This window comes from Hydra vulgaris, chromosome 13 (assembly GCF_038396675.1).
Source record: "Hydra vulgaris chromosome 13, alternate assembly HydraT2T_AEP".
NCBI classification, from domain to species: domain Eukaryota; kingdom Metazoa; phylum Cnidaria; class Hydrozoa; order Anthoathecata; family Hydridae; genus Hydra; species Hydra vulgaris.
This window is the reverse complement of record NC_088932.1, coordinates 58,743,356-58,754,189: the sequence shown is the minus strand read 5'-3', so window position 1 is coordinate 58,754,189 and position 10,834 is coordinate 58,743,356. Positions and strand designations below refer to the sequence as shown.

At 28.5% G+C, this 10,834-nt stretch overlaps 1 protein-coding gene and 1 long non-coding RNA gene across 4 annotated transcripts in view; one reads left to right on the top strand and one right to left on the bottom strand.

Annotated features, from left to right (window-relative positions):
- Positions 1 to 5,570: 5,570 nt before the first annotated feature.
- LOC101237122 (zinc finger BED domain-containing protein 4-like) overlaps positions 5,571 to 10,834 on the bottom strand; it is a 73,583-nt gene continuing 68,319 nt past the window's right edge. For 2 of the 3 annotated variants that reach the window (XM_065815043.1, XM_065815044.1), the window contains exon 4: positions 5,571 to 6,290. In XM_065815043.1, the coding sequence (XP_065671115.1) occupies positions 5,698 to 6,290 (593 nt within the window). In that variant the 3' untranslated portion in view covers positions 5,571 to 5,697. Of the gene's footprint in view, positions 6,291 to 10,069; positions 10,373 to 10,834 lie in introns of those variants that run through there. The other variant, XM_065815045.1, reaches the window with a different exon arrangement.
- Positions 7,358 to 10,709, top strand: LOC136089237 (uncharacterized). The gene is made up of 2 exons (XR_010642883.1): positions 7,358 to 7,522; positions 7,650 to 10,709. It is a non-coding gene; the product is annotated as an uncharacterized LOC136089237 (long non-coding RNA).

Genomic DNA, 10,834 nt, shown 5'->3' with positions numbered 1-10,834 from the left:
CTAAACCACATTGTAGATGTAGATTCCTATACCGCATTGTAACTACCAAATTGTATATTCCAAATATACTATTCCTATACTACATTGTAGACGTATAAAAATTAAATAGCTTTAAAATCTGTTCATATAAAGTTTTTTTTTTAATCTGATATCATTTTGGTCTCAACGCTCCCCCTCCTTTTCCCATTGTCAATTATTGTCAAAATTTTTAGTATCCCTCCCCTCTATACTTACTGACACTACTTATGGATGGCCCGTCCCTTACGGTAATAATCCATTGAATTCCATGGGTATTCCATGGAAATCCATGGAATTCCATGAGTAAACCATAGTTTTCCCATGGAAAACGGATGGGTAAGTTTCCATGAAAATTGAAATCCCATGAAATTTTTTTAGGTGAACCATGGTTTTTTTTTTTATAGCTCATGTTGCACCATGGGTTGTACGAATGCGCTTTTAAAGATGCAATCGTAACTTGTAGAGTTAAATTATTTCTAACTCAAGTAAATAATATTTATTGCATTCTTCTGTTTTTCTGCATTAAATAAGACTATAAATAATGTGTTTTTTATAATGCGTTACATTTAAGACGATTCAAACTAAATATACAGACATAAACAACTAGACATATTTGCAATAGCTAGAATATGATGAATGTATGCATTTTATAATGCATCATAATATAATATTATCAGAAATGTTGGTCCCGAGACGTCTCGAGATTCATTTAGCTGCCTTGTTTTTAGTCTTCGTATTGAATCAAAATATCTTGGTCTATACTGTTTTTACGTCTCTATTATCATATTATAATGCATTATAAAATGCATATATATTTTTATTATTTATATATTTAATTATATATTATTTATGCATATACTTATTTTAGCTATTGCCGGTAGCTTTGCTTACTTTGCATAACTTGCAATAATATAGCAAATATGTCAAGTAAATCAGTTTGATTTCTAATGTTTATTTGGTTTACAACAAATAAACTTTTAGTTTTAATGTACCTTAGATAACTAATGTATTAATACACTAGTTATCTGATGTACATTAATGCACTAGTTATCTGATGTACATTAAAGCTAATATAATTATTGTTATGAAACTTATTTAATTATACTTATCTAATATGTTAAGCAAACTTATCTAATATAGCCATTCCAGGCAATTTTTTTTTGTCAATCTATTTCTATATGATTAATAATTTTATATGATAATTTATAGAGCTTAAAAATCTTAAAAAATGGGGGTCTTTTAACTTTAGAAGTTAGGGGAAAGGCGCCGATGATGGCATAGCGTCAATGATGGCATACCGGTCATATTTTCATAAATATTGGTTATGGCAAAAAAGTGATTAAACCAACATGCTTATACTAACTTTACATTAATTTTAGTAAAAATACGTCCCTTATGCACAAATTTTGCTTTTATAATCAACAAAAATCGATTTTGGGATGTGCTGTCGTATTTTTAATCCCTTTAAATATTTAAGATTGTGATTTTATTATCAACTTTGCAGAAATGAAATTTTCATGCATTTAATTTCCAAGTTTTGTGCATTTAGTAGAATACTTATTTTAATTTTATCTTTTGAACAAGGCAGACATTTAAACAAGGTATTTCATTTAAACAAGACAGATTGTTTAAATAAAAATGATGACTTCTTCCTATGATGGCATACTGACGAGTTAGGTGTGTTGCAATATTGACGAGTTAAGAAAACCTTTTTTCTTTCATAAAAACAACATATTTGTTAGTGAAGTGAAAAGCAATTTTTACTTCACTAAAAAATTTTGGGTTTAAAAAACACATAAAACGCAATATCTCTTATGCGCATGCGCGAAATTCTACACTGCTGCTGCGTGGCACGAAAGGGTTAATAAGGATGATTACGCATAATTTCTGAGGGAAGACTCTAGGTTCAAATGAAATTGTCAAGTTACCCTTGATGCTAACCAGCTCCATCATCCCCTATGCCATCATAGGAGCAGTAGTTGCCTATGACGGCATACTTGTGCTTTTTTTTTTTTTTTTTAAATAAAAACAACTAATATAAAAATAAAACTGGTAAAAACTCTTGGGGTAATTATTGTTCTACATGTAACAAAGAATGTATCCATATCAAAACTTTTGTTCATGGTCTACAGGATACTGAATAATGAAGCTTCAAAGTTAAGTATGCCATCATAGGCGCCTTTTCCCTAATTGGATCCAAAGTTCTGATGATTTTTTGACAAAACGTGTTTTCCTTAAGTATGGAAAATTTGGCGTGAAATGGCACCGAAATAAAATAAAAAAACATCAGAAATCAAGGGCAAAATTCCGTGTTTTTGGGCAAATGTCAAATGTTTTTTGTAGCGCCGTGGAATCGCTATCTAATATATTAATATATAAGCAGTGTATCGGATAAGATTAGATAACTATTGCACAAAAGATTACTATCTTTTTTGCTTTTTTTTTAATGGCTTTGGTTTGCATAAAAATGTTTTTATATATGCTTTTTTTTTAATTTTTTTGGTTTGCATAAAAAAGTTAAAATACTTTATTGTATGGTAAATGTTTATTCAGTATTAAAAAACTCTATTTCATCATAAATTTTTTATTTAATTTTAGTTCTGTTAACTTATTTTTGTCTTTTTGTTGACGCGACCGTTCAAGTTGGCATTTAGTTAGCGACTAGATCTAGTAGGGATATTTATTATGTTTTTTCTTTAGAATTATTAGAATATGTAAATGATATAATAGTTTGTGTATAAATTCTTTTATATTTACTTTATTATTTTATTTAAATTACTACATTATAAGCCGACAGGTTTGACTGGCGATATAAACCATGTTGTTCGTAATTTATATCGCTTATAACATTGTCAGTTTTTATATGCACTTAATATTTTTATTAATAGTTCAAAAGCTGTCTAAAAAAGCGCTCGCTTTATAAGCGAGAGGTTCGGAGTTCGACTCCCACCACGTCCCTGGAAGTACCGCGCTCAACTTAGTTTCTCCGCGCAGCGGCCTAGCTCAGCAAGGTTCGTGTTTCGGAGTTAAAGAGTTGAGAGAGGGTTTCACCACGAATAACAACTAAAAAGTAAAAAAACACAAAAAAATGAGTAGCCTCCTCGACTGTAGTGGCCTCTCGGGCCTTGGGGAGGTGAATAATCTAAAAAAAAAAAAAAAAAAAAAAAAAATAAAATGGTGAATTGAGTTTAAATTAACCTGAAAAGATATAAACGTAATATCTGGGATACAACTTGTAAAGATGTTCCAAGAACATGTTAGTTGAAGAAGGAAAACTACGGTAATGTTTTAAAAATATCAGAAAGGGAAGTTAATTAATGCACAGATTTTACTTCACAGTTAAATATAAGCATATAAAAGTAATGTTTATAAATAATACATTATTATTTATTATAATACTATTATTTTTATTTGTTTATATTTAAAAAATATATAAAAATAAATTAATTTATGGACACACTTTAATATTAATTATGTTTTTACATTACTATACTTAATAGATTGCATATTTATTATAATTGTTAAGTTTGAAATAGTAAAGTAAAAATATAATAAATTTTTGAATTTAACAGTGTGCGCTTAAGTTCTTTTATTTTAACTTAATCATTTTATTTAAATTACTGCATGATAAGCAGGTACTTTTTTGCTACTTTTTTCTATAAAAATGTTATTCAACATTTGGCAACCTTTATAAATGTGTATAATGCGTAATTATAAAGTAATTTATAATAGATAATAATTATAAGTAAAATGAATTAGTAAATAAAGAAAATTAGTATGTATATAATAGTTGTATGATATGTTGTCTTGATTGGTGATATGGACAATGTGACATACTCTGGTGAAAACAATAATGAATATCAAAATGTGAATGGTACTACGTTTGACGTTTACATGGTTCTACAGATACAGTTGGCAGTGCAATCGCACTTATAAATCGCTTGATGCTTTTTTTCGAATGAATATTGTAGCGATGATTCTTTTTAATTTGTTGAAACTTAAAGTTATTAATTATCAAATTTATATACACTATTTTTATCAAACAGTTGATATAAAATAATAAACAAGTAAATTGATATATTTTCTGTAAAAATTGTTTTCTTAATCTATTTCAATTGTTTATCCCTATGTATATCACTTATAGTATTACATTACTTATAAATTTTGTTTTATTTTTCAGTATGTACATAAGCATGTGTTAAATCTTGTGGGGGAAGTTTTAATGTGTTAGGTGCATTATAGTTATTATTTTTCAAAGGTTTGAAGGACTCAACAAGATTTAAATTTTATTTTGTTTATTGATTTTATTCGGCGAAGCGGTCCCATAGATTAAGAGAACTCAATAATATTAGCGACTTGAGAGAAAAATTTGCCTTTTATAATTTTATAAGAAAATTTAAATAACATTAGATCAAAAAAACTTGAAACCAAAACATGCTATTTTAACTTGAAAAATCAATGAGTTTTCCTTGGAAAGGTGTTCGTAATACCTAAGGAAACTGCATGGTTTTTCCATGAATGGAAAATCATGGAATTTCCATGGGTATTTGGAACACTTTTCTATGAAAAACTTATGGGTTTTCAATAAAAAACTCATGAGTTTTCCATGAAAACTTGTTCCAAATACCCATGGTTTTTCAATGGTTTTTTTCATGGGTTTTCCATGGAAATTTTCCGTAAGGGCTATGACTCTGTTTTAGTGGTCTAAAATTTTCTTAGTTCCATATGTATAGCGTTACATACAAACGTCTGTGAGTGTGAATGTCTTTAGCATATGTTGAGTTTGCAGACATTATATCGCGTATAATATATCTATATAATGAGAAAACTTTAAATTTTATTTTAAATTTTAGAAATCTTTTTTGCTACATTATTATTTTTTTGCTATAAATATATAAAATATATATATTGAAAAAGTTTCAAAATTTATTACGCTAAGAGGAGATCTTAAACCACTGAAAACGACACTGATGACAGCCTAAATGACACCTGATGACAGCCTAAACCACTGAAAACGACACTGATGACAGCCTAAATGACACCTGATGACAGCCTAAATGACACCTGATGACAGTCTAAATGACACCTGATGACAGCCTAAACCACTGAGCTATTAATAAAATGCATTTAGCAGAAAACAAAAATTATAAATTTCTTATAAGCTCTACGTAGGCAAAAACACTGTGCGCATGTTAAGTTTTTTGCTGTTAAAGTTTTTTTTTCATAATAAGTTATTTTACTAAAAATTATTCAAGTAAATAAGAAATAGGTATAGAAATAATCGGTGTGTAATAGATATGTATAGAATTGGTAGGTATGGTAAAGACCCATATTTTACGGATCCAGAAGCTAGGATATATAAAAAAAAAATATAGAAAAGTTCGGCTTACAAAGACCCTGTATTCTTACGGTTCCGATCAGCTAGTATATATATATATATATATATGTATATATATATATATTCTTCTCTCAGGAAAAAACAGTCTGTGAGCTTATGGGCTCACTCTTGGTTGTTTTGTATTAAAATGTGTTAAATCAAAAAACATGTGTTAAGTACAAAATAAATTTTAAAATATACTTAAATAAAAGTAATTTATTTTCTGGTACATTTTTATTTTATTACTACATTAAAAAAAAACTTATTTATTATTATAGTACCATTGGTAATTGTATATGTATTTAGGATACGGGACATTTCCTTGAGGAAATAAAATTTTTAACATCTTCAAGACGAAAGCGATTTTCGCCATAGGTTATCAACAACCACTGAATATTCAAGTTATGAATCCATTTAAAAAGATTGTCAATAAATTTGATCTCTTTGTGAAGACGAACCTCTAATTTTTCACAAACTTTCATCCACGAAAGAAAACATTCTTTAAAATAGTTCTCAGATATTATATAATTTGAAATGCATATCCTCAACCATTCAAGATTATTTTCTCGTTTCCATCCCTCGAATTTTATTGGACAACGAAAGATTAATTTGCGAACATTACTCGAACATTGAACCAAAAGATCTTTTTCTTCATCAGTTAAAATATTTTTACAAACAGTTAACTTTGATAATTTTCCTCCCGAATTTATGAAATGATTAACAAAGTATTTTTGGCAAAAAGTTTCGTAAGAGGTTTTTCTATCGTTAATTGAAATCACCCACTCTCGTTTGTTGACAGTTTGTTTCAATTCCTCCGTAATTAAAGATTGACTTTCATAAAAACATTCAATGAATAAGTAATTAAATTTACTTGAACGATTATTATGTATAAAATCTAAAAAAAGTTAAATATCAAAATAAAATAATACAATTAAAATATAATAGTAATAGTTAAAAATATAATACCATATGTTGTATACAAAATGTAGTATACTATATATTATATACATTGCCCGCCGACACATATATCAGACCCGCCCAAAGGTTTGTGTTCACCGGGTCCAAATGTTTAATGGATGCATCATCACGCCTTGGTCTATTATTTATTTTCAGAATTTGACCTTACTATAACCAATAAACCAACGTCAGTTATACAACGTTAGTTATACACAGTATTGTGCCATTTTCTGTAAATATCCGTTTTTTATCACATTCTGGAGATCATTTCAAATAAAAACCATCATATTTCTTTTTGGTCCTACCCTACTTACTTACCCGAACCGCTTTAGTTCTTTTTTACACATTTGCTTTGTACAACAGATGCAACGACATATACAGTCTAAACTTTTTCGTTCGGCTATTGTAGTACTTTGAAAACCGGACAAATTTTAGTCAATCTGCTTATTTTTGTATCATGTCATACTTTATGAAGCTATTAATGGAACCTTATTTATTTTAGTTTTAAATTTTTTAATAAGTTGTTCGTTTTGGGTCTTCAATTTAAAAAATAAAATTGCTTGCTGTTGCATTGGCATCTCAAAAGCTCAGCGGTAAAAAATACGTTTTAAAAAAACTGTTCCAACTTTAGACCGCTGTCGTATACAAAAAAGAAAAAATAGTTAGGCGCAATCTCAACTTACTCTCTAGAATAATCAATTTGAAAAGTGAATAAACAACAAAAAATTTTGTAAGGATACATATTTAGGACATCATACTTTGATTGTTTTATGGTCACTTTCAAAGAAGTATATTTCTTTTTTATTTTTGTATTCTATGCTATCGAGGAAATAACTACCTTTATTTCAACATTCTTAGCATTATCGTACAGATTGAACCCCAACATTTACTTTATGATTGCTTTGACAAATATTGATGACATCCACGTTGATTTATTTTTGATTGCCTTAAAAACAATACATTTCCTCGGTGTATTGTTATTGAGGATATTATTTTAAATAAATTGCTAACAGTGCTATGGCACTGCGTTAAGTAGTGAAAGACTTTATAAAATGCTCATGTTAATCAAAACACTATGAATTAGCTAGAAAAATAAGTAAGAATGTAAACACATCGCAAATAAGTAATTTTTGTAATTTACGTCTCAATTTTTTTTCCTGATAATTATTGGTAAGAATGAATTTAGAATTGGCTTATATTATTTTATTTTTTTTATGTTGTGTTTTTTTTTATTTAACAGTAATTTAAAAATAATGAATATTTTATTTACGATTATTTTATTTCTTTTCAATTTTAGAACTTATATAATGAATCATGAAGTACCCAGGTTGAATCATAAAGGTGGTTGCAATCTGTATAGGCTGTGCCGGGATGTAATTGACAGATTATTCACCATTGAGCAGTTGGGTAGAGATGTATCAAAGCACTTTAAAACTGTATGTGACAAATTATGAATGGAATGAGTTCAAATTAATTAAAATAACGCTTATGAAAAGTTTAAATAAAAGGCGGAAAATTATGTTTATATCACAGGTTCACCAATGGTATCGGATAGAAAGCGTCTAAAAAGTGTTGGCATCCGAACCATGTTCAACTAAAACAAGCAAAACCGACTACACGACCAGTTCCTATAACATTGTTGACATCAATATTTATCATAAATAACATTAATCTTTCCATCGGGACTGATTTGATGATATTTGACACTCCTTTGTCACAAAGGTGTATTTGATTTTCTCAAACGTGGAAAATGTTATTTGAAAATATGCTCTCCTATTTGTTGTGTTGATCCTTGTTTGGAGGTGCATTGACATTCAACATCCTTTGCTTTATCAAACACATCAAACCCCAAATCATAGGATAATCTTACGCATATTATATGATAGTCTTGCGCATATAGATGACAAAGTACTTGCTGTGAAGTGAGGTTAATTTAAATATTTTTGGGGTTTTTTGAACATTAACCACAAGTCATATTTGGTGAACAATATCTCTGAATGTGTTTAAGTATCACCCAAACAAAAACAAATGCTTAGAAAACGCAACATTTTTTAGGATACGCGCAATTTTTTATTTATGGTGGATGAAACAAATTGAAATAGTAGGAGCATTCAAAGTAACCTCTCTTGTTAAAGTATTCACACCCTACACTCCATCCACGGTGCTGATTGTTTAGACATTTAAATCTATCTAAACAGTTTTAGATGCAATTAAAACCGGAGATGACAAAGATATGTTGCACAACACATCAATCGCAGTAAATAGTATTTTGAATTCCATTAAACCTTTTCAAGATGCACAGCAGAAAAAAGGTATTTTGTAAATCTAGATAAAGAAACTTGTTTTGGTTAAAATGCTTAAGCCAAATGATAATCCAGGTTAAATTTAAAAAGGTCAAAAAGGCTACTTTGGAGAGAAGGACATGAGTAAGCACGTCGATGTATTTTTTAAAATAAAGTTATAATGAAATTACCAAACAAGTTTTTTTATAGTAATTTATCGATGTGATCATAACAACAACACTTGATCACTAATCAAGGAATGGCAACTAGCCTTTGTATATCTGAACGTGTTCTAAAATAATTTAAGAAAGGTAATCCCGTAATATCAAAGATTTTCACAGTCTAATAATGCTAGTTTAAGTCGTTGAAGTTTTTGAGTCACTATAAAACATCAGTTAAGGCGAGAATCTTCAATTATTAAGAACAGATTACAACAAGCCAACAAAAGTTAAGGATTAATGCAGTTGTGAGAGTGTGGCAGCAAAAAATATCATTAACAGTTTTATTGATTCAGGCAACAAACTAAAAACTGCAGAAAACGTTTATACAGCATTAAGAAAAATGTGTTAATCAACCATATAGTAGTATTTCATTTATATCTGACTATTAAACTATTCTTCCATATAGTCCTAGAGATAAACTTCAAAGAAGACAAATCTTGAAAAGTCAAAAGCAAGAGAAGGCAGAAAACTATGCCACTTAATTTTTTGTTAAGAGAGTGGTCGTAGGACATCATTTATTGACAGTGTTGAGTTTAACACGTACATGTTAGCTGGTATTTGCCACTCTTCGTAAATAATATTGACAATGGATAAAGTTAAAAAAATGTTTGTATCAAAAATTAAATCATCTTCATAACTGCGTTTACTGATATTGAGAGACATATTTCCTATACCTGATGTGACTCTTAAAACTGCATGGAAACAATTTCCTACTATGTCTTTGCAGTAAAGGGTTGGATAGGCACTAAGAAACACTTTTAGATTTTCTTATGCTAAAGATTCCTTGCTGTATAAATATAAAGTATTTATACAGCAAGGTATTTTGATAAAGGAAGGTGAACCGACTGATAAGAAAATAAGTCCAGAGGAGGCGGAGAAATAACTTCGTAAAGATTTTAATTCCAACCAATATGTTATCTTTCAGCAGATGAAATCTTTTCTTTCAAGATAGTCTAAAAAGTATAAACAAATACTTTTAGGAAAACCGGTAGAAACAGCTAACAATAAACCAATTGACGAAATAGAATTGAATAATAAGCACAATTACGATAACAGTGATGGTAAAAATGTTGAAAATAATGATCAAAATGATGTAAATGAACTTCAAATAGCAATACAAGCACTGTGAATATTATAATATAATATATTATAAGAGTATTTAAAATAAAGTACCGACATAGATAGTTAAATGACAGCAATAAAGAACTCTCTGATTTCATTATAAGCTTATTTTTTTAGTATCAATGAATTTGTTAATACATTTTAGCATCAGTGAATTGTTTCTGTTATCAGTGCATTTGTTTATTCAGGTGCGCTTTTTATTGGTGAGCTTGCTGCGTTTAAGAAAGACAGTTAGATGGCTGTGGAACATAACAGCATATTGTATCCATATATAGTCACAAAGGAAATCTTTTTTATTTGGTGTATTCTGGAATTCCGAGTATAAACATTATTTTATTTAAATGTACTTTTTCAATTTAATAAATTGAGATTAGCGTTTTTCGTCCATGGAATACCTAGAAAAATGTGATAAAAACTGTTTTAAATGCCTAACTACACAGCAAATCTTTAACTACAAGAAAGAAAAAATTTATGTCAAATTGTACTACTGATTCCAATAAACTTAAGATCATATTTCACTGTACCTACAAGTGACTTTGATAAAGCTAACATCTTGAGTTAATTCTTTATAGGAAATAAGTGGAAAATTTTTATTCGTTTATTCTACCATTTATATATTAGTTTTTATATAATGCTGTACAGTAATTTCTATATGTTAAAATTATGTAAACATAATAAAAATCAGATTTTTATCTTTATTCAAATTGATTTTTCTAGAGAATAAATTACATGTAATTTTTTTTTTTTTTATATGGCAGTCTACACTTTTATGGACATATTTCCAATCAATATTTTTTCAAATGTTATAACTTTAGATTTTAAATCGGTTCAAAGTCGAAACAATTCCATTCAAAATC